Source organism: Pelophylax lessonae, assembly GCF_965119305.1.
Source record: "Pelophylax lessonae genome assembly, chromosome: 1".
Taxonomy (NCBI): Eukaryota; Metazoa; Chordata; class Amphibia; order Anura; family Ranidae; genus Pelophylax; species Pelophylax lessonae.
This window is the reverse complement of record NC_138768.1, coordinates 300,603,411-300,630,908: the sequence shown is the minus strand read 5'-3', so window position 1 is coordinate 300,630,908 and position 27,498 is coordinate 300,603,411. Positions and strand designations below refer to the sequence as shown.

The 27,498-nt window shown below is 41.9% G+C and overlaps 1 protein-coding gene across 1 annotated transcript; it reads right to left on the bottom strand.

Annotated features, from left to right (window-relative positions):
* Positions 1–383: 383 nt before the first annotated feature.
* On the bottom strand, positions 384–11,291 carry ALKBH2 (alkB homolog 2, alpha-ketoglutarate dependent dioxygenase). Its single transcript, XM_082263845.1, has 3 exons — positions 10,947–11,291; positions 2,264–2,462; positions 384–784 (listed from the first exon to the last, which is right to left on the bottom strand). Exons 1-3 carry the CDS (start codon positions 11,212–11,214, stop codon positions 475–477), a joined length of 777 nt encoding a protein of 258 aa, XP_082119971.1. The 5' UTR covers positions 11,215–11,291; the 3' UTR covers positions 384–474.
* Positions 11,292–27,498: the final 16,207 nt, after the last annotated feature.

Below are 27,498 nucleotides of genomic sequence, written 5' to 3'. Positions count from 1 at the left end.
AATCCAATTAGTTAATATTTATTCAGGCCTTAGCAATACACAGGTAAATTTAAAGAAGACTGTGCAATCAGATGTCCAGCTTAACAGTTCAGCATCCCTATGGTAATAACTATCCTCAGAGTCCAGTTGTACATGCTGTTTCTTCGATGTTAAGAATAACACAAATCAAACGCTATCATATACATTTATTTACACAAATACAGTTTAGGAATGTACAACAATAAAAAAAAAAACAGTAATTTAATAAGGAAACTTTTTTTTTACCTGATGAGTACAGACTTATTTTAACATTAAAACCGGCTGTAATTTTGGCAGAAATGTAATGGAACAATCACATGCAATCAACTGTTTTATATTTTGAGGTTATCTGTTGCACCTTTTGATGATGGGTGTCACAAGGTTATGGCTACTTTGAATAGAGAATAACACTTGCAGTACAATCTACAGTTAATGATCTCCAATTTTCTAGTTGGTTTATTTCTGACTCTGTGACATAAGTTGACGGAAAGTTAAATTAACTCTAGGAGCGATCACTCTCTTCCTTATGGGAAGGCTGTGATACCAATAGACATTGGTTGGGAAATTCATCATAAGCAAGCTTCCATGTTCTAGTTCTAGCTTCACAGGCTGAATTTGACATACAGAATTTTTGCTGCGGGAATCTCTGTGCCGGAAGACAAAATCCCTGCATGCTCCAAAAGATACAGAAGCAATAGGGCTCTGTGGGACAAGCTCCTTCTCATCATCTCTGTGGTCACCCATGTGATCATTTCCATCTTTATACCTTCAGAAAATGTAAAAAAAAAATATATATATTACCTTCCTAGATAAAAGTAATTTATGTATTTTAATCCGTTCTGTTCAAAAAATTTGTGACAGGCTGCATTCAGTTTCAGCCTATTTGACAATGAGTATCAGTATTGACAGATACAACATCTCTTTAGCAATCCTTATTTTGTCTATACAACTGATTTAAAGGGAATTAACATTCACTTTGAAAAAAGTAATACTCCAGAGATTTGCACACAGGGCTGTCCCGCTTGTAGCTTAATGTTTCCCCAGGATCAGTCACCATCTACTTTGCTGAAACAAAGACCTGTGTGGGCAAAAAAATAGCCCCTCTATATGCATCATTATATAAAAAATGCATGCACAGTACACATTAACACCTTACTAATTCCCCCATTTAAAATTAATTTCCCCCTGGGCAGTTCCCTGTGCCGAAGCATTTTTAAGTGATTGTTAACGTGTTATACTTACCTGCTCTGTGCAATAGTATTACATAGAGCCTCCCAAGCCTCCTCCTCTGGGGTCCACTCGCTGGTTTTCTTCCTCCTCTTCTCTGTGTGCCACCGTAGGAAGCCATTTCTTATGGTGGCACATGTGTAGGCTCAATCCTGAGTCAGGCTGTGTGTGTCTATTGACACATACAGTATTTCTCAGCCCATAAACCCTGCTCCCTCGACAATCTATTTGATTGACAGCCAATGGCTCATATACTGCTCTCACTGAGGCAAGTGGGGAGGGAGAGTCTTTCTTCTGCACATCAGCACCCTCTGATATCCAGGGGTAGGTTATATAATGCTCTGGGGGAACCCGGAGACTTTATCCATAACCATTGAGTTATCAGCATTTTAAAACCTTTCAAGGCTTCCACTAGAACTGTTTGTGAAGATGTAGTTTAGCTTTATGAAAAAGACACTTTATTGCAAAAGACATGCATAAATGAGCAAAATTGTTAAAAAACATTGGCCTACATTGGTCAGTGGTATACTCTATTTTCATGAGGCTCATGAAGAGTAGGGATTCAAAAAAAGTTTAGAAGTAAATTAATACATGTTGCTGTTGCAAACTAAATATAATTTAGTTATGATTCACATATACTTTCATTCTAGGTTTTTTTTTTTTTTTTATATTAAAACTATCATGGAATAGGGCTGTGCATCCCAGTGGCAAAGGTTTCCTCCAGAAATGGCTGTAACAATCAGCTTAGTAAACCCATTCTTTTTTTTTTTAAAGTAAGAAACATGTCATGTCATGTCATAATTACCTGCTCTGTGTAATGGGATTTGCACAGAGCAGCCCTGCTCCTCCTCTTCTAGGTTCCTCTGATGAAAATGCTAAAATTAATAAACTGTTTCAGGCAGGAAATGGTTACATATTATCCAAAGCCCTAAAAGGTCTTACATTTCACTCAAAGTAAATTGTAAAATGCTAATGTAAAACAAGGAGAAGTGTTCATGGCTATATCCACCTAGAATACCTGTTAATAAGAACAAAGTTGAAGGAATGTCCTGTGGCCTGTTTCACCCGGTCTCTTATACGATCCAGAACAGGAATCCAAGGCTTTGGAGACAACGTGATGCCAGAAAATGCATAGGTCAACCCCTCATCTCCATAAGTTACTTGTTTTCTGGGTACAGTATGCCATTTTCCAAATACGTGAACTTTACTAAGATCCCCTGTGAATTAAAAAAAAAAAGTTTAAACTTACTGTAATATACATTCTTTTATTCATACTTTTTACAGTATATACAGTATCCATGCTGCCTAAGCCTAAACTTGCTGCAAGCCTTCAAAACAGCATGCTCTACTTCAGCAGTTTTCAACCACTGGGCTGCGGCCCAGCTCCTGTTCCTATCATTTCTGTAGAGTAATCATGTATAGACACTGTGCACACTGGCCACAACAGCCTGTGTTCACATTCCCTGTCTGGCCACTGACCAGCAAGTGTGTTTGTGAGAGGCAGAGGGGCTAAAAGCACTAAGGCCTGGTTCACACTAGTGCCATTTCTGATGCGACTTTTCAACTCACTTTCCAGGCAAGTCCTTGGTCCTTCAAAAGAATATTAGTAGTAGTAGTAGTAGTAGACAGAACCCAAGCCATAAAATTGCACCAAAAAATGCACAGGAGTAAAATTGCATGGAAATTGCAAACAACTCTTAACTACATAATCGCATCAAAAATGCATTGCACTAGTGTGAACCAGACCCGCCAATGAGAACCCATGTTGGGGGGATAGTAGTACTGCCAGTGACACTAATGTTGGGAGTTACTGTCACTGACAAATGCTGAGAGCTACTATTTCTGTCACTGACACCAACGCTGAATGTTAGTATTGCGGCCACTGTCAATAAAAACTTGGGGTTATTAATACTGACACTAATGCTGTGGCTTTATTTACTCTCACTTTCTCTTCCATTTTCCATTCCATCCTGTTGGAGCATGGAAGGGTTTGAAAGAATTTGCCAGGCCCTGATCTCACTAAAGTAGTCGATACATTTTTACATACACAGCTAGGTCTAAAGATCTTAGAAGCCAACAAGGAACATTTCTCATTAGATAGAATGGGTACTTTAAAAGATTGTGAAAACATGGGAAAAATAAAATTTAAATGGAGAAATAGGAAAATTTACACTTATAATGCCGAAAATTTCACTAACCTACCAAAGACAATGTTGAGAGAATTTTGTTTAACAATGAATAATAGCATTGCAGTTGAAGACAATTGTGGATACACCAACAGATTTCAATGTAATCAGTTCAACATAGAAGCTAACACTTAAGTATCCCTCCCTTCTCTGCACTCACAGCGGGGAAAAGGGAGATGCAGTGTGGGATAGGGCATCACGCAGTAAGCTGCATTGTGATCCCCATCTGTGCCCAGCTGCAGCGATGCCAGCCAATGATCTTCCTGCAAGTGTGAGAGGTGGAGCTGCCAACACTGCCGGGAGGTTCTAGAGTCGAGATGGGTAGGTGAGATACGAGGAAGCTTTGGTGGTTGGAAAGATGAGGGCTGTGGACGGAGATGTATGTAGAGGTGGAGGATGGGGGGAGAGTGGAAACCAAATGATAAAATGACATAAATAATATCAACAACAATGAATAACATTGTTAAAAAAGTGAAAAGATAAAACCATATACAATATAAATCAAACAATACTGTAGTAGAAATGAAGTCTACTCCCAAAGGAATGTTCAGAGCTCTACTGGGGGCCAAATTAAATAATCATGTTTAAAAATAAAAGTACACTCCCAAAGGTTGGCCAATGGAGGATCTTGAAAAAATAAAAACACCACAGTTGCACGTGTTTAAGTCCAATACCTTGAATATAGGTATATGGATTCGCTAACCGGATAATCATGATCTCCAGATTATAGGACATTAAAAGTGCAGGATACACCAAATGTGTATCACACCAGGGTATGGTAACAACCTCCATGCCCACCGGGTCCTCTCCTGGCTGTCCAGAAATTGCAATTCTCCACAGTAAGATTCAGGAGAAAATAAAAAAAAACATACAGTGATATTGCTAAAAGACACCAATTATTACAAGCAAATATACTCACAAGCATCTCAGGGTAAAAAAGGCTCAAACACACTATGCTGCAGTACGCACATGATTGTTTATAGTGGTGGCACTCCAATGTAGCCCTAAAAATTCCTTTTCTCATTCAAGCCTGCTCTCTACATTGCTGTTGGAAGATTTTCTCTAATTGAAGCTATCTGGTGAACTGCAAACTTGCTTAGTGTGGACTTTGGAGTACCACATCTGGACCCTGCTGGACTGGACATTGTGAGGATAGCCTGGGTGTGACCTTTAGGCATTGGGTACCACCCCAGACACTTTCAAAACTTTGTCCAAACTTCTGATTAGCTGTAGAGCACTGTTCAGGTCAAGAGCCATTGGTATTGACTCAGCACTGGCCCTGTCCCTGAAGACTCACTTAGTGAGTAGGCCGGTCAGGTAGGGCACTGGGAGCTTTCTCATTTTCATAGGTCACTTGGCGCTATTTTTCTGTTTTCCTCCAGTTTTACCACAGAAGGTGTTAACACCATGGGACGAAGGGCCGATATCATGCACTGGGTACAGTGTTTCATGTGCTTTCTTTCCTGCCATACAGTAAGCATCTCCTGCATCTCCTTGCAATGGCCACATTTTTGCTGATTTTAATCACAGAAGCCACAGCGTGCTTCTGCGCAAACGCCAGCAGATTCTGCATACGACTTTGAGCCATTGGAAACAGAAACTCTGTCTGATCCTGTGCTGCTCTTGGTCTTGAGTAATGAGCTTACCCCTGAGGAGTCTACTCCAAAATTTAAATGAAATGGTTTTAGCCCTTATTAATGTAGTATGCACCACTCTGAAACTAGAGGATGTGTCTGTTTCTACCAGCAGTTTTTCAGCCTTGGGGCATTTAAAACTCACAAAGCCACAAAGAGACTTTTCATTTGCACCTACTTTTCCAACTGTTTCTCTATGGAGATTGGAAGTACCCTTATAGAATGTTGCTGCCCCCAAATCACTTGCTGGCCTTGTATCTGTTTAAAGATGATTTGGTTTGCACAGCGTGGTCTATTTCCATTTTGGAGCTATGTCTTGCCTTACCGCTGAAGGATTCTCTTGTTTTTACGGACCTAACCTATAAGTTGTTGTAAATCCTTTCTAGAGGATTAATGCTTGATGCTTTTGTTTTCAAAGACCAAAAAACTATTGGAAATCTTTTTTAGAGTTTGTTGTTACTGGTGGGTCCAACCTTTTACCCACCACTGGCTTTGCTTTGTCAGACCATGTCTGATGTCTAAATTTCCTAAAGTCTCTTTAGATTGGGTCTTAATACTATCATCAAGCATGCTACTGGTGGAGCAATGAACTTCCTAAGCAAAATAATTCTAAGGAGCAAACTAAGGCTTCTCCCTTTGTAACTGTTAAGAAATTTCCATTGCATTTCTCCACTCCTATTGACTTCCACATCGATATCTTCCAAATTTGGCTCCATATCCACCTGCAAGTCTGCCAAACTCTCAGACAAGCCTTATTCTGCATAAAGGTGCACTCACACTTTCCAGAACAGAGTGGGAGAGACATACATTGACTTATGAAGACACTTGGACAGCTTGTATCTCCGATGACTGGATGCAGGAGTTGGTATCCTAGAGCCGCAAACTGGAGTTTTGCGCCCTGCGATTTCCTTATTTTCTCACTTCCAACCTTACTGTACTTCTGCACAGACATGCAGACTTTCATTCAGCTCTCTCGGGTCTCCTGTTTCACTGCATTTGCTGAAACTTAGATCTTAAGGCTCTAAATGTCTCAATTCAGGCCCAGAAATTCTGAACGAAAACCACCAGTTTTGCCACAACCCCCCCCCCCTCCTCCTCCCCACCAGGCTTTCTGGCTTCGGTATAAATCGAAGATGCTTACTTTCCAACAGTAATTCCTTCACTTCCGCATTGAACCTGTACACTACCAGTTTGTGGCCCTACCCGACGGCCTCTCGTCTGCACCTAGAGTGTTCACCAATACTGGCCCCAGTGTTGGCTCTAATACACTCTGATGGCATCCCCATTGTGGGATAATTAGGCAATCTGCTGCTAAGGGAAGAATTAACGGGAACTCTGTCAGATGTAGCTCAGAGTGTACAGATGTTACAGCAGTTCAGGTGGATCCTGAACCTTCAGAAGTCATCACTGGAACCGACTCATTGCTTAGAGTATCTGGGTATGGTTCTTGAAAACGTCTCAGGCCAGAATTATTCTTCCCCAGGAGAAGCTTTAGAATCTTTGGTCTCAGGTGTGAATTCTTCAGTTCAGAAGCCGTCCCACTCTCTGCTCTTGCATGAGAATTATGTGGCTGGTGGAAGCCACTTTCAAGCCAGCTCCTTATGTCAAGTCTTTCTCCAGATCTCTGCAACACAACATCGTCATCACGGGATAAGTTAATTCTGTCTCTGGACAACTGATTCCATTGTCACTTAGGGCCAGAGAGTGCCTGGCTCAGTGGCTCATGTCTTCTGGAGATCATTCTGTCAGACTGGGGAGGAGTCCCAGCACTTTGTCAGTGCAGGAGGCTTAGTCATCAGAGGAATCCAATCTCCAGATAAACATCTTGGAGCTTCAAGCAGTTTGGCTGTCCCTTCCGCATTGGACAATCCAGGTGCAAGGTGATCCAATCTGGATTCAGTTAAGTACATCATCCATATGCAGTATTTAGAAATTCTGCTGCATCAAAAAGGGGGAGATTGCATTCTTTCCTGGACAGAGCTTTATATTCAAACTTTGTCAGTCATGTAAATTCCAGTTGTGAACAATTTGCAGGATTTCCTTAGCTGGAAGCACCTAGACCCGGGGAGTGATCTTTCCAAATAAAACTGTTTAAGGACCTGTATCGTAGGTGGAGGACCCGCATATGGACCTCTTGGTGTTCAAGGTCTATTATCAGACATAGAATTAATACTTTACTTGGTGTTAGTCTCAAAGCTTCCACCCCAAGTGTTGCTCCATAGGACATATCCTCTCATTCCTGCTAGCTGGGTTTGGACCAGCATTTACCTCTCTGATCTATTAAGGATCAGATTTCAGCCATTTACAATCTTTCATTAAAGCTTTTGTCCAGGTAGTCTCATGTAGCTCCCACCATCCATTCACCAGTTATTTTGAATCTGGTTTTCTCTGAGCTTCAGAAACCACTGTTTGAACTCATTAGAGTCATTTCTTTCTCTACTCTGAAGTGTGCTGTATTATACAGAAAGGATTGCTTCCTATATCCATCTGAATTTGAAACCTTGGGAGGTTTTAAGTCCCTTATTTGGGTCAACAAAAATAATTAGAAGATGATTATATTGTTTGAACTCCTTAATGAGTTCCTAATCTTTTAAGAGACACCCGTTTTAATCTAATCTAAAAAAAAAAACTGAATGGTTCTACCCCCTGATTTATTTGGGTACTGCACAAAGTTAGGACAACCACTACTTGTACTCTAACAAAAGACCAAGATACCTTAGGGAGATACCCAGTGATTGCTTTAAGGATTAGTCCATCTTTTATGTTGATCAAGTAGGGGTACTGAGTGACAGGATTCGCAAGTTCCCTATGCACCTAACACATGTAATGGATAAAAAAAAACATAATCTTTAATCCTGAAAGAATTTTAAAGAAAACTCCCAAATGGGTTTAAATAGGATCTGTAGTCAGGGCATCAAAAACTAAATCTCATGGAGCGGTAGTCTTAATCTGTGGCATGCAGTATTTTCTGGATATAAAGGGACCTCTTGAAAATAGGGATCCTCTGCCAACCTAGCTAACAAACAAAACTGAATCAGATGTATATCCATACCTTAAGAGTACTAGGTAGCGAACCCTTATCTACCCTAGCCTAAAGGAAATCCAGGATCGCAGGTTTTAAACAATAAACCCCATATAATCTTTTTCACCTTGCAAAAAAAAAAAAAAGGACTTCCACACTCTAGCATATATCCTCATAGTGGTCCATTTACTACTACAAAGAAGGGTATTACTTTCTTATAACAACATCTGTTTCCGAGAGTTCTCTCCCATCCCACCTAGAGTGTGGGGGGGGGGGGGGGGGCGTACCTGGGAGGTGCCCCCAGGAAGGGAAACCACAAAAAGACAGATAAATACAGGAGGATATTTTTCTTGTGCTTAATTGTAAACAGCTAAAAACAAAGTCTAGAGTTTTAAACCATGTTAGGCTTCTATTACACATGCATACACAACACTGGGGGTGTACTGGCGCAAAGAGAAATTAGAGGGATACCATCAATTTCTATCATATAGGACAAAATGTGGAAAATCCATACTAGCGTGGCACATATAAAGTCCAAAAGTCCATAAAAAACCAAGTCGTTAAACACTTGAAGGCTGCTCTGTCCCAAGTAAGAAGAGGAACTTGCAGTGGACTGTAAAAGAAAGGCAGGCGCCACTCTAAGTGTAATAGGACTCAAATTTTATTGGAGAAATCAGCACACTATATACTCACAAGCGAGTAACAAGAAACAGCAGTGAATCATGGCGGTAGAGTTCATCCGGAGGATCGATAGATCCGGGTGCCTGTGGAAGAGGATCCGACCGATCCACTGTGTTGGGGCTTCCAGCGGCGGAAGCCGGAAGTACGCCGCTGGAAGCCCCGACAGTGTCTCCTGGGTTCGGGTCAAGCCGTTTCCCATCGGCTCGAGCGGACTACACAGTGGATCGGTCGGATCCTCTTCCACAGGCATCGTTGTGATATAAGGGTGCGCTGATAACTTAAAGCTGCTACCTGAACTGTGTGTAGTAATAAAGAATTGAAAAAATAATAAAGGTGCGCTTTATCGGCTCCTGTGTCCCTTAACTCAGTCTGTTCTCTCCGCAACCGGCCTCAGTCATCCTGAGCTCAGCACTTCCCGGACTCCCCACAGGAGGCCGGTTGCGGAGAGAACAGGCTGACAGAGAGTGTGGCACCACACCGCGGGCTCTGAATGAGAGAGCGAGGGGAGCGGAGGCCATGAACCTGGGTTAAGGGACACAGGAGCCGATAATAGGAGCGGGATCTCAGGATTTGGCAATCAATCCATTATATGAATATCTACTACCGGATTCAGTCTGTGCCTGTTACTCCCAATATCTGGTAAGAGGCCATCTATACCTTACCACGGGGTGACTAGATTAAAGATATCCACTTTGTGCCATCCAGCAGTTAGAATATCTTCTGCGCATAATCCTATTACCTTTGGTAAGGAGGAAAGCTATCTGGTGGCGGGATCTTTATTCACAGAGCACTGAATTCACCACCCTCAGTTTAAATTGTTGTTTCAGCACCTGGTGGAGAACACCTTTGGACTTGATTGATTTTCACTTGGGGACTTTTTTTCCCACAGTTGCACATATTTATGCATCTGGCATAATTGTATTATTGTGGACGTTATCACCTTGGACATCACTGGTCCATCATTACTTTGCACAACACTTATTGTATATGTTTTTTGTCATGTATACATTGTGATTTGTTAATTTATATTTAGCGCACCTTTATTATTTTTTCACCTCTTCCACAGGCACCCGGATCTATCGATCCTCCAGATGAACTCTACGGCCATTATCCACTGCTGTTTCTTGTTACTCGCTTGTGAGTATATAGTGTGCTGATTTCTCCAATAAAATTTGAGTCCTATTACACTTAGAGTAGCGCCTGCCTTTTTTTTTACATATTACACATGCAGCAGACCCTACTGCCCTTCTAAGTGATACATTGTACTTCTTATACTCCGATACAAAATATCTACATCTTTCTATTCAGTGCTGCGTTATCCTACATGCTCAGACATTGTTTACCACAAGTGTCCTCCCCTGGCTTCCCGTCTCGCTGCCATGGACTCATGTTCCTTCAGCTCCCGGGTCAGACAATTTGCGCTTCCACCACATGGCAATGTCGCTTTCACCAGTGAAATATGGCTCCATGTAAGTATGGTTTCCCCACTTGGGTCAGACAATTGTTGAAAATCCATACTTGCTGATATCTCCAACATCTATTGGTTTTTGACATTACATACAAGTCTTTTATTCCTTTGACAGGTTTACCTGTACATACTCCTGATGAGTGGGCTACAGACCCACGAAACGCGTTGAGTTTTCTACTATGTTGTACATTATATTTAAGACAATTTTGTGTGTATCCTGCTCACTCCATGTTATATGATTTTTTATATCAATATTGCTGTTAAAATCTTGCCATGCCATATTTTGTACTCCATCCATTGGGCAATGCATGTTTTTGCTTATATATTTTTTACTCATTAAAATCTACTTTTATGCATCAGCGACTCATGCATCCACTTCATTTAAAGTCCCATCTGGGCCATTTTTCTCTTCTTTTCTGAATAGCAGTGGATCGTTTCCAGAGGAAGTTTTTACAGGCATTCAGGAAGCGATATTACCGCCTCCTAAGTTAAAATTGCTACACCATGAAGCTAAGAATCATGACCTCTGAAATGTCCACTCACCTGAGCTGCTGCCATTACAAAGAATGCATTTTACACATTCAGAAGTTTGGTTTTTGATGTACCCCAAAAAAAAAAAAAAAAAAAAAATATATATATATATATATATATATATATATATATATATATAATATAATATATACAGTATATATTTCACTGTAAGTACTTACCTGAAAAATATACTATTTCCTGTTCCAGAAGCTGAAAGATCTCACTTGCTTCTATCTTAGTGAAGAGAATAGTATAATCACAGCTCAGGTTAGCTGCTCTTATCCTTTTCCAAACATAGCGTTGCTCCAGAAAAGAATCAGACACTTCATTTTTATTCTTCTTTGCCAGGCTTTTCTCAGAAGAACCAGGATATGAGGGTTCTGCACATTCTTCTATATGACCCCTTTTTCTAGGAGAGTGAGTTTTTTTAACTACAAATTTATCCATACAGAAGCCACAAAGTGTCCACTTAAAAGAATAATGGCATTTTGTGTTTCAGTTAAGACAGGCCTAAAAAACAAAAAAAAAAAAAAAAATTGGTAAATCACTGGGTGTAAAAAAATAATAGAGTGAAAGATGTGCAAAAACTATAGTTTACTGACAACTGTGTTTTTGGTAATCATCCAGGACAGCTACCTGAGAGGCGATCGGCTCCACCTTTTAAGGATTCATGCACACTGGGCTTAAAAAAAATGCCAGTTCTTTTGGCAGAAAAAAACGCTCATATAGGGCATTCTTGTACAGGCGTTTAGGAGCATTAAAGGTTAGGTTCACCTTTTAACAAATAATAATAAATGCAGGTAAAAAAATTAGCATTTATTATTTTTGGTTTCTCTAGCCTCTAAAGCATTGCACAAGTGATTAGCAGATTGCTGGTACCATGCAGATCTCCAGCAGATTTGCCAGTGTATCTGTGTGCCCGTACATCACACAGGAAAGCAGATACAATCTGACAGGAAAACTCAATGAACTACCACAGCGCTCCACAGAGCCGTGGTAGTTCATTGAAAACTACAAGCTGACAGTACTTTTCCATTCACAGAGGACTGTGAATGAGTGACACGGCTGGTTGGGCGGAGCCCTGCTTGGCCACGTTTTTTTTTTTTTTTAATTGTGGAAGCTAGTGGGGGGAGAAGATCCCCGCTAGTTGTTAGAGCGAAGAATCAGGGATGGGGGACAGTCCATTTGTAACATGTTATATGTTACACCCTGAATATGAGTGTAACATGTGATGAAAGGTAAACTTATCTTTTGAGAAGCATTTAGGAGCGTTTAGCTTTCTTTTCTGCCAGAAAACTCCTCTAAAATGCAAGCCAGAAGGGTTTTTTTTCTGCCTCTAAACGCTGAGCTGAAAATATGCCTCTGAACATCCTTTTAAGTCCAGTGTGCACGGACCCTTACAGGAAACACAATACCAAAAGCAGGTCCCTTGAATAAACCCCTTGGTGGGAATAAAGACACTGTCCTTGAAGATTAATGGAAAAGCTGTTACTGATAAGGACACATGTGGTGTTCAAGTAATTTTAAAGGACAGCTACTTGAGAGGATAAACAAGAAATAATCTTACCTTTGGCAAGGACAACAGCCTGTAGGACTTTTCTACTGAAAGCCAAATTTGGCTGGATAGTAGTTCCACACAGTAATGCTTCTCAAAAGTGCCACCTTGGAAATCTCTTAAGATGCTCCTGCTCTTTCTGCCCATTTTGCTAGCACTGACCTTGTGGAATACGCTTCTATCTTAGCTAGTTTGACAAACCCGGCTATCATAGGCTGAACTCTTAGCTTCACAAATCCACCTGGCTATCAAACCTTTGAAAGCCTTAAACCATTTTATGGGCCACTAAAGAGAATGAAGATGTAAAGAGACCTTCTGAAATCTCAAGTAAATTCTAAATACCTCAAAGGACACCTTTTCAAGACCATATATGGGAAGGAGATCTATGGAAATTTTAGGATACCTCTGGAGGATACATGGGATCTAGCTTATTTATGAATTACTCTATTTTCTATAAAGGTCATATAAGAATCCTTACAAGAGAGAGCCAGCAGATTCCCTACCCTACTGGCTGAAGTAATGGCCAGCACGAAAGCTGTCTTAAGAGGTAAATATTTTGGAGAGACAAATCCTAGGGAGACATAGCACTGAGAATTTTCAGTGTACACTGCTGTCCTTTTAATTAGGGGATCCCCTCACCAATCTAACCTCCAAAAATACAGATAAAGCAGCCCCCGGACGTAGAGTACTAGTTGACAAACCCTTTTCCATTTCTACCTGGAGAAAATCAAGGTCTGTGGGAATTAAATTATCAAACTTCCTTGATTTCTGTTCCCAGGTAAAAAAATGTCTTCCAAATGTAAATCGCATAAATCTTCCTGGTGCATAACATATGCCTACAAAGAAAAGTATTAATCACTTTATCTGAACATCACTTGTCCCCGAGAATCTTCTTTTTAACCAGGCCCTCAAAAAGGTAGATCACTTGCCCCTGACATAAAGATCCAGCTGAACGTGGAGAAATTGACGACAGGGACATTAAAGTCAAGAACTAGCTACTTCTTACTCACGAAAGACCAATCATAAAGACCTGAGGTTTGTCCTGTAGAACCTTCCTGATTAGAATTGAAAGGGGATGGAAAGCATAACCCAAATTGAAATCCCCACTTGAGTAAGGGCATCTTTCCACAGGGCTAATGATTCCCTCTCTAGAGAGGAATCATTTACTACTTCCCGGTTAATGCTGTAATTCCCTGTTAAGTCTGTAATTTCTTTGAATATTTCTGGGTTCAGTTCCCAGTCCCCCTGACATGCTGAAACCCTACTCAGATAGTATGCTAGCAAGTTCTTAGTTTTCCTGATGTGGACAGATCGAGTTGCTTCTGGCATCACTATATCCAAAAGAGGATCCCTGGGACCAGAAACAACAGAGAGAGGGGTTTTCTTCCACTTCGTCTGTTGATATGAGTTACCATTGCAGCATTCTTTGAAAAAAATCAATAGGTCTTTGCCTGTGATTTCTTCATCAAAGGCAGCTAAATGCATTATTTACGACATTTTACGCCTCCTGTAACTAAAGGATTTCTCTGCTTATACTGGCCCTCACATATTTTGCTTGCATGCCATCTAAATGGACAACCCAGTCCCAGAAGCTGGCATCTATGGTTATATTGTATGGAGAGACTGCGCCCAGACATGACCGAAACTGAGGTTCTGTGGCCCCATCTACCAGAGGGATCGAGAGAATCCTCTCTTGGCAGTAGAACTGTGCTGTCCAGTGATCTGGGCCTGTGGTTCCACCTCTCCAACGAAAAACTTTTGTATCCTCCTCGAGTGCAGCTATCCCTGGAACTGCTGCTGTCATCAGGCCCAGTGTGTGCATGAACTGCCCTATAGATACCTCCTCAAGAGATCTGATCATTCCCACTGAAGAAACCAGCTCTTTGATCGTTTCTTCTTCAAGAACCAGCTTTTGCTGAACTGAATCTATCCTGTATTTCAGAAAAACTACTGTGACAGGAAGTCAGGTAAATCTGTGGATGTAGTCACAGACAGGAGATACATTTCCACCTGGTTTAGAAAATTCACCAATTACTATAGGGTGTCGGCTGCAGAGATAGCCAGCAGGAAGTTGAAAACCATTCAGCTGTTCAGAATGAGGAAATGAAGGCCTCTATAATTTGTCCAAAGGAAGTCTAAGGATTGCTGCCTCCTGACGCTGTGTGGGCATGGGGAGAGGAGGACAGTCAGATGTGTGCCCCCTAAAAGCTGTGTGAGCATGGGGGAGACCTCCTGAAGCGATGTGCGCTGAGGAGGGTAACAAGTGTGAAGACTACTCGAAGTGAGGTCTTGGATCGTTTCGATGTGAAAAGAAACCAATGGACATTTCCTGTGTGAAAGGGAAATTAATTAAGACTGAAGACTACTCAAGGTGAGGTCTTGGACTATTTCTATGTGGAAAGAAATAAATGCACTGTTTGCTATGTGAAGAGAAAAGCAAAGGGACAGGTTCAATGTGAAGAGGAAAAGGGACATGTTCAATGGACATTTGTTGTATGAAGAAAAATAAATGGACTATGGAGTGTCTGCTGTAGGATCAGCAAAGTTTGCCCAACAGTAGGTTGGAGACAGACTTCATTAGATAGGTTCCTGTGTGTGAGAAGGTAGCCGCCCACAGTAGCAAGGATTTATTTTGTGTTTTATTTTATTTTGGATGTTTTTGCTGCATGCACTTGTTTGAAGAAAATTGCATGAATAAACCAAACTGTTGTTTGCAACCACCTCTCGGCTATCTCCCTGTATAATGAATCCCCCCAAGGGGTCATCCACGCGCGCCACCAAGCTAATCTCCCACATATGGTGGAGGTATGCATTGGGCAGAAGCAGAGATCCCTGCAAAGAAGTGCATATGTTCTATGAACTTTGTCTGGTGCATGAGATTGCACAATCTATGTGTGCAGGAGAGGAAATCCTGAATGAGAGAAAAACTACGTGTTTTAAAGAGACAGTGGTCTCAAAATTTTTGATGAACTTTGTCTGGTGCATGAGACTGCACAAACTGTGTGTGCAGGAAAGGAGATCCTGCAAGAGAGAGAAAAGCTACTGGCTTTAAAGAGACAGTGGTCTCAAAATTTTTTGCTGGACTGTGAAAAATTTATTGTGGAGTTATTGAAGATGGGGCGATCAAAACGCCTGAAAGATGCAAAGATAGCTGAAATGAGAGACCGGATTCTATGGATGGAGGGGATGTTACCGCCTGAACGAGCCCCATCCATGCCTGAACAGAATCTGCTAAAGAGAAAGGTTGTTGTCCCTAGCAACACTGAGGCAAATGCAGCTCAACAGCAGGCAAATGCGGATTTTCAGCGGAGCTTTGCAGCTCAACAAAAGGCTCACCAGGAGAGCATGGCAGGCTGGAAACAGACGCCAGCAGCAAATGGAGGCCATCGGTTTGGAGGAAACCGAGTATGTGTGCAGGGCTGAGTTGGATACCTTGCAGCGGAAAATGGAAGAAAAGGAACAAGCCCTGGAGTTGCTTAGGATGGAGCATAGAAACTTGCAGGCTCAGGTGTTACAGTGGGAAGAATCCACTGCTCTTCTTTTTTCCGAGTTACAAAAACGTGGAGAGACTATAATGGAGAAAGATACCATCCTCATGGAAAAGGAAATTCAGACTTTGCAGGAGCAAAGTATGCGTGAAATGTTGGAGTTGCGTAATCAGCTGGAAAAAAGTCTTCAGTCTTTGGAAGCTACAAAAATAGACCTGCAGGGGGCGCAGGAACAGAATGTTGCTCTGAAAACGACATTGTCTCTCAGCGACAAGGAGAAAAATGAGAGAGAGGCTAAATTACTGAGTATGAGCTCACCACTTTGAGCAATGTGGTAGATGAATTGCGTACGGACTGTGAACGTTGGAAAGATGAAACCCAACGTGTCCAGCAGCAGTTAAAGGAGAAAGAAGCCTGTGTGGCAGAATTACAGTCTCATTCCCAGAAACTAGCCAATGAAGTGAAGGCTCTTATGCAGGGAAAAGGAGATTCTGAACACAAGAGAAAAAAAAAGTAGAGGCACAGCTGCAGGAATCACAAGTCAAGGTGTCAGAAGGTGACCGATTGTGTGCTAAGCTGTCAGAGAAGGCAAACCGACTGCAGGTTGAGTTGGACAATGTCACAAATCAGCTTTCTCAAGCAGACAGCAAATCTAGAGAAATTGCCAAAGATTTCTCTATCTTGGAATCGCAGCTGCAAGACACTCAGGAACTCTTACAGGAAGAGAGGTGTCAAAGGCTGAGTTTTAGCACAAAACTAAAACAAATGGAAGATGAGAAAAATGGCTTCCTGGAACAATTAAAAGAGGAGGAGGAAGCAAAGAAAAACCTATCGGAGCAAGTCGCAACATTGCAAGCTCAGATAGCGGATATGAAAAAACGCATGGAAGAAAGCGTTGGTTCATTAGAGAGTGTTGAAGATGTGAAAAAGAAGTTTGATCAGATGCTTGGTGAGGAGAAGTCTGTGTCTGCAAAATATGCAGAAATATGCGGCCGTGCAGAAAAAACGGAGGCGCGTGATAAAGAGAGCAAAGCCCTGTTCTTGGCTCGCTCCTTGGAGGAAGCTCTAGAGTGTAAGGCTGAACTAGAAAGTGTTAAACAGCTGCGTACAGAAATGGAAGAATTGGTCAGCTCCAAGGATGATGTTGGGAAAAGCGTTCAGGAGCTAGAAAAGTCTAAGCGAGCCTTAGAACAGCAAGTAGAAGAGATGAAGATTCCGTTGCAGGAACTGGAAGAGGAATTACAGGCAACAGAGGATCTGTCCCAAAGAGGGGATAGTGTGCCTGATGCAGTTTTTAGTTCAATCTTATTTTATTGAAAGAGAAGGGTTTTGCAGAGTTAGGGGAGAAGCATGGGGGTATGAAACACAGTGAAATAAATTGTTCAGGTATGACATATGGTAAACTGTGAGTAAGTGCATACAACAATCATTATCAATAAGTGCAAATAAGGAACCTAAGCCGCTAGGTCCATCAGATCCTGGCAGCAGCACAAGGTCAAGAAAACAGCAACTTGGGGTGTCAGGTGGTAACATAAATAAGAGAAAAGTCAAGGAAAGGCCAACACCAGTATAAACACTTTCATGGCTGGCGTCACTTGAGGAGATTATGGGAAGTGTGGTAGGCATTGATAAATATCCCGGCTTTCCATTGAGAAGTGCCTAAAAACAACAAATAAGCAAAAGAGGATTGCCTTATGGTGTCAAAGGTACAGCCAGAGAGGGGAATAAAGGTAAGAGGATGGGAAAAAGCAGGAGAATGTAAAGGAGGTATGCCAAGGGGGCAAAGAAGGCAGAGGAAATCAGGAGGGGCCGCCCACGTCCCACTACTGCCCCCCAGCACCAGGTAGCACAGACGTCTCGAGCCAGGACTGAAAGGCGCTGATGCAGTTTTTAAAAAGGATCAGTGTTTTGGGGTCTGTCCTGAGTGAGCCTCAGAAATGTGATGACGTGGCTTGAATCACCCCTTTGGAATAAACCGTTCCTTCAAAAACTTCAAGCATTGGAAAATGTATCATTAGAACTTCAGCAAACAAAGGAGCTGTGTAAGAAATGTGATGATTTCTCAGTTCAGGCTGAAAACCTAGTGGAGAAAACTAAAGCGGAGAAAACTAAAGCAAGTGATATAAATCTGGGAGAAAAAAGCAAACACCACCTACTACTCGAAGTGAGGTCTTGGATCGTTTCTATGTGAAAAGAAACCAATGGACATTTCCTGTGTGAAGGGGAAATTAATTAAGACTGAAGACTACTCAAGGTGAGGTCTTGGACTATTTCTATGTGGAAAGAAATAAATGCACTGTTTGCTATGTGAAGAGAAATGCAAAGGGACAGGTTCAATGTGAAGAGGAAAAGGGACATGTTCAATGGAAATTTGTTGTATGAAGAAAAATAAATGGACTATTGAGTGTCTGCTGTAGGATCAGCAAAGTTTGCCCAACAGTAGGTTGGAGACAGACTTCATTAGATAGGTTCCTGTGTGTGAGAAGGTAGCCGCCCACAGTGGCAAGGATTTATTTTGTGTTTTATTTTATTTTGGATGTTTTTGCTGCATGCACTTGTTTGAAGAAAATTGCATGAATAAACCAAACTGTTGTTTGCAACCACCTCTCGGCTATCTCCCTGTATAACGAATCCCCCCAAGGGGTCATCCACGCCCGCCACCAAGCTAATCTCCCACATATGGTGGAGGTATGCATTGGGCAGAAGCAGAGATCCCTGCAAAGAAGTGCATATGTTCTATGAACTTTGTCTGGTGCGTGAGATTGCACAATCTATGTGTGCAGGAGAGGAAATCCTGAATGAGAGAAAAACTACGTGTTTTAAAGAGACAGTGGTCTCTTTAAAGAGAGCTAATCTCCCACACTATCAATTGGTAGTTTTGACGATCTAACCCAACCCAACCAACCATCCAACCCAAATTCTCAAAAGGTCTGGAGGACTATGTTAAAATCTGAAAGCTGTCTCTATCTGCCCTGCTCAAAAATCAAAAATGTGTCTAGATAAAAGGACTATAGAGAAAAAAGGCTATCTCTGCAAATTTATAACAAATATAAAGCACCACGTCCCTAGTAAATATTGTAACGTGAAAGATTTTTTTGGGGGTGCCACAAGGGGGGACTTTTCAATTGGGGTGCTTAAGTATTCATTGATATATAAAGTAAAACTAGAGAAAATTTATTTATAGTAAAAAAACATGAAGAAAATTTTATTCTGAACAACAGTAAAAAGTATACTGTAATTGAAAGGATTACAATATACTTGTACAAAACTGAATTGTATTAAAAACATATACAGTAAACAGCCATACAGTATCATACAAATATATATATATATACTCTCCTAACACAAGGGTAGATGGTATATATGCTTTATACCCAGTTGCACCCACAATGGATGGTCTTTGTGCAGGAGGCGTAGTGGCCCACAGCCATTAACCCAACATGTTTCGCGGCACTGCCGCTGCTTGCCGCCGCTTCTTCAGGGGTATCTTTGAGGGTATCACATAGATATATTTGTCATGAAAATAACGACTTAAGGGCTTTGGCTCAATCTGGTATTATCAGATGCCTTTCCTTTCTCCCCTTGTCAGGTGAGACACTAGATGGCCGTATATGGAACTGAAAATATATCTTTTTACTTTGAATTTTCAGACCTTATCTCTCTTCAGCCGTACTTTTTGTGCCCTATTTGTGGTCGGTCTCCCGTGTCCGCCCCCGGGGGTCTCCCCCCTGTGCCTTGTGGTCGTATTTCCCATTACAGCGTGCTGTACTGCATGTTTAACAGGTATGATGATGTGTATTATTCTCGCTGCCTCTCTATCATGGACACCGTGCAATATTTGTTTACTATAGATATGACTTCTATATGTTGTAATAGTATATCATTAATTGCATAAGTCACTGTAAACATACGTTTGATGATTTTGTATTGATTTATTTTTTCTCTTTTTTATTTTTATTTTTTCCCATTTAAGTCGTTATTTTCATGACAAATATATCTATGTGATACCCTCAAAGATACCCCTGAAGAAGCGGCGGCAGTGCTGCGAAACATGTTGGGTTAATGGCTGTGGGCCACTACGCCTCCTGCACAAAGACCATCCATTGTGGGTGCAACTGGGTATAAAGCATATATACCATCTACCCTTGTGTTAGGAGAGTATATATATATTTGTATGATACTGTATGGCTGTTTACTGTATATGTTTTTAATACAATTCAGTTTTGTACAAGTATATTGTAATCCTTTCAATTACAGTATACTTTTTACTGTTGTTCAGAATAAAATTTTCTTCATGTTTTTTTACTATAAATAAATTTTCTCTAGTTTTACTTTATATATCAATGAATACTTAAGCACCCCAATTGAAAAGTCCCCCCTTGTGGCACCCCCAAAAAAATCTTTCACGTTAAAAGGACTATAGACACTTCTTGAAGGAGAAGTGAATTCATCACTTCTGCCCAAATCTTTGTGAAGGGTCGCCAAGAAACTGAAGAGAAGAGCTTGAAACTGCCAATGTAGTAGATCTTTCCTGGTTTGAATAGCAAATCTGAGAAATTTCTAATGAGGGTAATGTATGCAATAATGCAAATAGGCATTCCAGAGATCCAGAGTGACCGTAAAAACTCCTTGGAATAGTAAATTCCTTACTGAATAAACGCTCTCTACAGTGTATCCCGAAAGTATTCCCAGCACTTCACTTTTTCCACATTTTGTTATGCTACAGCCTTTTTCCAAAATAGATCAAATTCATTATTTTCCTCAAAATTCTACTAACAATAACCCAAAATGACAACCTGAAAAAGGAGTTTGTTTAAAATCTTTGCAAATTTATTAAAAAAAAAAAACAAAAAAAAATCTCATGTATATAAGTATTCACAGCCTTTGCTCAATACTTTGTTGAAGCACTTTTGACACCAATTACAGCCTTAAGTCTTTTTGAGTATGATGCTACAAGCTTGGCACACCGATTTTGGGGCAGTTTCTCCCATTCTACTTTGCAGGATCTCTTAAGCTCCATCAGGTTGGAAGGGGAGCGTCGGTGCACAGCCATTTTTTGATCTTTCCAGAGATGCATAGTAGTTGAGGTTGAATAAAGACAATAGTCCATCCAGTTCAACCTGTGTAGGTGTGTGTGGCCATAATCATCTCTCATACCCCTGAATGTTCTGATCCTTGAGATGTACGTCCAAGAGTCTTTTGAAAGTAGCCATACTTCCCGCAGTAACTACCTTTTGTGGTAGAGAATTCCACAATCTTGTAACCCTAACAGTAAAGAACCCCCTGCGTTGCCTGAGGTTAAAACGCTTCTCCTCTAATCGCATTGTATGGCCTCGTGTCCTCATGCAATGCTTGTGACTAAATAGCTTTTTTTCTATGCGGAGATCACCACTGAGGTATTTGTAAATTGCTATCATGTCCCCTCTCAGGCGTCTCTTCTCCAGGGAGAATAAATCAAGCGATTGTAAACGCTCTTCATAATTAAGGTCCTCCAATCCCCGATTAGTTTAGTTGCCCTTCTCTGGACTCTCTCCAGCTCCAACACATTCCTTCTGAGGACTGCCAACCAGAACTGGACAGAATACTCCAGATGCGGTTGGACCAGAGTTTTACAAAGTGGTAGGATTATAGTTTTATCTCTGGAATACATCCCCTTCCTTATGCATGCCAATATCTTGCTGGCCTTGGCAGCTGCAGCTTGACATTCCATGCTATTGCCAAGTCTATTCTCTATTAAGACTCCCAGATCTTTCTCCCGTTTTTGATTCCCCCAAAGGTTCCCCCCGTAAAGTGTGTAGTGCTTTTATGTTTTTAGTCCCCAAGTGCAATACCTTAAACTTCTCCACATTAAACATCATTTGCCATGAAGTTGCCCACTCTTATTTTGTTCAGGTCATTCTGTAAGATATATTCCTCATGTTGTGAAGTTATTGTCCTGTCCAATTTTGTGTCATCTGCAAAAACTGAAATCGAGCTCCTAATCCCGTCCTCAATGCTATTTATGAATAAATTGAACAAGGTTGGTCCCAGGACTGAGCCCTGGGGAACCCCCACTTACCACCCTAGACCAATCTGAGTATGCATTATTTATTACCACCCTTTGGACACGCCCTTTTAACCAGTTCCGTATCCAAGAGCACACCTTGTGGTCGATGCCTGCAGACCTTATTTTATAAATTAAGAGCTTGTGGGGAACTGTATCAAACGCTTTAGCAAAATCCAGATACACCACATCCATTGGTCTCCCCCCTATCTAGCTCACATCTCACCTCCTCGTAGAATGTTAACAGATTGGTTTGACATAAACGCCCTTTTGTAAACCCGTGCTGATTACTGCTGATGATGTTGTTGTCTTTGACAAACTCTTGGATATAGTCCCTTCTTATCCCTTCCAGAAGTTTAAATACTATTGACGTCAGGCTGACCGGCCTATAATTTCCCGGGACATGCCTCTGCCCTTTTTTGAATATTGTATCACGTTAGCTTTCCTCCAAATACCTGGTACATTTCCTGTCATAATACTGTCAGCAAAGATCAGGAACAGTGGTCTAGATATAGTTTTACTAAGTTCTTTGAGTACTCTCAGATGTACACCATCCGGGCCTGGTGATTTGTGTTAATTTTATCCAGTTTTTCCCTGATTTTGCCCTTGGTTAGCCATAGCGGCAAGTCCTGTGTATTACTACTAACCATATAGTCGTGGTCAGTGTACCCCCCCTTTTCCTGAGTAAAGACTGAGGAGAAAAACGCATTAAGCACGGTTGCCTTTTCAGTATCCTCTGTGACCATCCTCCCATCATCGTTAATAATGTGTGCAACATGCTCTGCCCTAGTTTTTTTGCTGTTGAAATATTTAAAGAATTTCTTTGGGTTCTTTTTACTATCCTCTGCCATTTGTCTCTCGAAGTTGATTTTAGCCATTTTGATTTCGTATTTACATTTCTCATTTGCTTCCTTGTATTGCTGTAAAGCTGATAATGTGCCCTCTGATTTATATATTTCTTGAAGGCCCTTTTTTTCCCTAATGTGTTTTTTAACATTACTGTTTAGCCAGCCAGGTTTAGCTTTGTCTCTTCTAAATTTATTTCCCATAGGAATGCACTGCGAGATGCATTTGTTTAATATGTTCCTAAAGCATTCCCATTTTTCCTCCGTGGTCAGTTTTCCTAGGGTTTGGTCCCAGGTTACCTTCTCCATCATTGAGCACAATTTGGGAAACTTTGCCCTTCTGAAGTTTAGGGTTCTTATGTTCCCCTCTTGCCTTGCTATATTGTTATTTACTCTAAATAAGATCATCCTGTGATCACTAGAGCCCAGGTTGTCCCAGACTCCTACATCTGAGATTAGATCTGGGACATTAGTGATTAAAAGATCCAGCATTTTCTCTAGTAGGAGAATCCACCAACTGAGACATGTAGTTGTCCTGTAAAGTTTCCATGAAGAGACGTGCCTTCTGTGAGTGAGTAGTCCCCTCTTCCCAGTCAATGTCAGGATAATTGAAGTCCCCTAATATGATGACTGATCCCAGCTTTGTCACTTTACCCAACAGTGATATAAATTCCAGCTCTACCTCCTCACTTTGGCTTGGTGGTCTATAACAAACCCCCACAATTACTTTTCCCTTTACATCTTCCCTATGGAGTTCTACCCACATGGATTTTAACTCCGTAATCATCCCTTCCATAATATCACTCCTCTCTATCACCCTTACATTATTCTTGACATAGAGATGTTCAATTGGGTTCAAGTTTGGGCTCTGGCTGGGCCACTCAAGGACATTCACAGAGCTGTCCCATAGCCACTCCTTTGTTATCTTGGCTGTGTGCTTAGGATCATTGTCCTGTTGGAAGATGAACCTTCCCCACAATCTGAGCGCTCTAGAGCAGGCTTTCATCAAGAATGTCTCTGTATATTGCTGCATTCATCTTTCCCTCGATCCTTAGTCTCCCAGTTCCTGCTGCTGAAAAACATCCCCACAGCATGACGCTGTCACCACCATGACTAATTTTAGGGATGGTATTGGCCAGGTGATGAGCAGTGTCTGATTTCCTTCAGACATGACACTTGCAATTCAGGCCAAAGAGTTCAATCTTTGTTTCATCAGTCCAGAGAATTTTGTTTCTCATGGTTTGAGAGTCCTTTAGGTGCCTTTTGGCAAACTCCAGGTGGGCTGTCATTTGTCTTTTACTGAGTGGCTTCCGTCTGGCCACTCTACCATACAGGCCTGATTGGTGGAGTGCTGCAGAGAGGATTGTTCTTCTGGAAGGTTCTCCTCTCTTCACAGAGAAATGCTGGAGCTCTGTCAGAGTGACCATTGGGTTCTTGGTTAGTTCCCTAAGGCTCTTCTCTCTGATTGATCAGTTTGCCCGGGCAGCCTGGTCTAAGAAGAGTCCTGATGGTTCCAAACTCCTTCCATTTACGGATAATGGAGGCCATTGTGCTCATTCAGACCTTCAATGCTGCAGAAATTTTTCTGTACCCTTCACCAAATCTCTGCCTCGACGCAATCCTGTGTCAGAGGTCTAAAGACAATTCTGTGCTCTGACATACACTGTTAACTGTGGGACCTTATATAGACAGGTATGTTGCTTTCCAAATCATGTCCAATCAACTAAATTTACCACAGGTGGACTCCAATTAAGTTGTAGAAACATCTCAAGGATGATCAGTAGAAACAGGATGCACCTGAGCTCAATTTTGAGTGTCATGGCAAACGCTGTGAATACTTATGTACATGAGATTTTTTTCATTTTTAATAAATTTGCAAAGATTTCAAACAAACTTCTTTCATGTTGTTATTATGGGTTATTGTTTGTAGAATTTGAGGAAAGTAATGAATTGAATCCATTTTGGAATAAGGCTATAACATAACAAAATGTGGAAAAAGTAAAGTGCTGTGAACACTTTCCAGCGGATTTCTTCAAGTTGATATTCATCCTGTACTTCCCTGAACTCTATTGCACTATACATCCCAAAACTGCTGATCCTCTGGAAGGGAAATCCTCTTTCCCCCCATCACTGACTTTGCATCACTTGTTCCCCTTGGGGGGGGGGGTCACTGGGAGTCAACAGGACCCCCTTCCTTTCCCCTTCCTTTCGTCATCTCTTCTTAGTGGTCTGACCCTTGTTGGAACCTGTTTGAGACCTGATGTGCATGTTGCAGAATGCTTTCTGGTTACAAAATCGCCTATATTTAGGGGAAGATTGTGATTACAATGAAGTCTGGGCATCCCCAAAACTGTGTCAGAAATACCATTGTACCCTTATTCTGTTAAAAGTAACCAGTCTGTGGCACAAGTTAAATTCAAACATTTTATCTGTAGGATCATCAGACACCCGGGCCTCAAGCATCTTGCACTCCAATGCAACAGGCAACTTTTAGACTAAAAAATAAATATTATTTCAAAATAGCCAAAGCTTGCGAATTGCCACTTACAATGCTGAAATAACATTAAGTGCCGGTTCACACTAGGGCGACCTGTGAGGCGACCTGGTCGCCTCACAGGTCGCCTCCCATAGGGAAGCTACGGACCCGTTCTAATAGGAGCGACACAAGTCGCTCCGACCTAGAAAAAGGGTCCGGAGCTTCTTTGGGGCGACCAGGAGGCGACCGCCATAGACTTCAATGTTATGAAGTCCGTGGCGGCCGCTCCGAGGTCGCGGCGCGCTGCTCGCACCGCGACCTCGGAGGTCGCCACCCGAAATAGCGTCGCGGTAGTGTGAACCGGCGCTAAAACAGAAGAATACTGATAACAAGTGATCCTCTTTTAAAATAAATTGGAAAAGATGTGTGGAAACCAATCTTAAGTAATTACATTAATTAACCTCTGCTAGTCCAAGCTAACAGCCTATACGGCAACGTTTTTTGCTCTACATAAAAATAGTTTGGCCCGCGGAAGGCACATTCCTGGCTGAATATCTCTCCCTGTAAAGTCAAAATGTAAATGTGTTTCATAATTCCTGAGCTGATAACATCATGTAAGTGATAAGTATTTCCAGCATCAGTGCTGGATATGGGTCTGCCATGGTTACCGTTAACACCAACAGCACATTTAAGCTCGTTGCCCACGTGTGAATACTGAGACAATGACCAGTCCGGCATCTTTGGTTTTTAGTTTTATTTTAGGAACTTGGATGGGAGAAGAAAATGAGTGGGATACTCCTCTGGCTCAACTAGTTACAAGAATGGGACACTTGAGAAAAAATGCCTTCTAACGCTGACTTGACGCCGGCTGAATGCCGACCAACGCTTACTGGCGCTTGTGAACACTGACTTGCTGTCACTGACTTCGGACACTCCTGTTAGCTCAAAAGTCCTTTTTCACTGCTTCCTCCAGTCCTCCCTGACTGAGGTAGCCACTTGCAATTACTGCTGCAACACTTAACACTTTACGGCCCAACTGCTGGCACCCCCTTTACTCTTCAGGGTTAACTCTGGCACCCCCTTTACTGTCACCGCTGCCCGGCTAGATAGCTCCTGGATTCCTCTGACCTTCTCCTGAGTGGTCCCCTCTCCTAGGCAGACCTCAGGGGCAGTTTGCAGTACTCATGACTCGCAATGCTTTCCTGAAACTCGTCCCCCAACAGCTCCGTTGGTCCTCAGCACTCTGGATCCTTCTCTGCAGCTCAGCCCTGCCCTGTATCCCCTCAGGCAAGCTGCCTGGGATACCTGATTCCTCTTGACAGGAGGAGAGACAGCCGTCACCTCCCTCCTGGGACTCTGCTTCCCACCAAAGGCAATCTGACATGTGCCCCTCACAGACTTATACCCCCTCACAGAATGCTGTGCGGCAGAATCTGCCCTTCTAGGATGGATACAAGCCCTGGTGTGCTATTGGCCAGGTTTCCTCCACTGCCCAATGAGAGCCCTCATTGGGATACAGTGGGGAGACTCCCCAGCACAACAGGCAAACCTTGGGAGCACATGTCAGCCTAGCTGAACAATATAGTCCTGCTGTTAAGCAGGCAAGGTCCCACTAAAATTTACCTAGCACCTACCTTGAAGTGTGCTACAATCACATAAAGAAAAAGAACATATTCATAGCTATCAACTAATTACCTGCATTTTAGGATCATGTACACCTACAGTATATTAGGAGGTAGTGAAAGAGAGTTGGGCACAATCCATCTCCTAGATGATAAAGGCATCTGTTAACTATCATATCTGTATTAATTCAAAAGATACTCCTATTCTGTGGACATCTGAAGATATTACTACATTTAGAAAATTGTATCGAAGTGCCGGTTCACACTTGTGCGATTCAGGAACACTGCGAATATGCAGCGTGATCCCGCATCGCATCCGCACATCTGGCAGTTCACACTGCCATATGCGATACACAGGGGGTGTCAATTAAATGTTAACGACACCCCCAGTTTGATCGCATATCGCAGTGCAATCTGACAGTTCGCACAGAATCGGATCGCACAAGTGTGAACCACTGTGCGATCCGATTCTGATGCGGCTGAAAAATTGCCTCATGTGCGTGTTTGGTGCGGATACAGTGCGAATTCAGCCATACAAAGTGTATGGCTGAATTTGCATCCGCACATGAGATGGAGCAGTGCGCTCCGAATTACATGCGATCTCGCAAGCCGCACAAATGTGAACCGGCACTAAGGGAGTGACAACTGCATAATCAAAAAACATTTTGACATCCCCTTGTCCACGCCTCGGACAACTTGATT

Coding starts and splice junctions, on each gene's coding strand:
- ALKBH2 (XM_082263845.1), bottom strand. CDS start 11,214: ATGGATAAATTTGTAGTTAAAAAAACTCACTCTCCTAGAAAAAGGGGT. Junction 2,463..10,946: donor GGAAATAGTATATTTTTCAG/GTAAGTACTTAC, acceptor TTTAATTCACAG/GGGATCTTAGTAAAGTTCAC. Junction 785..2,263: donor AACTTTGTTCTTATTAACAG/GTATTCTAGGTG, acceptor CATTTTCTGAAG/GTATAAAGATGGAAATGATC.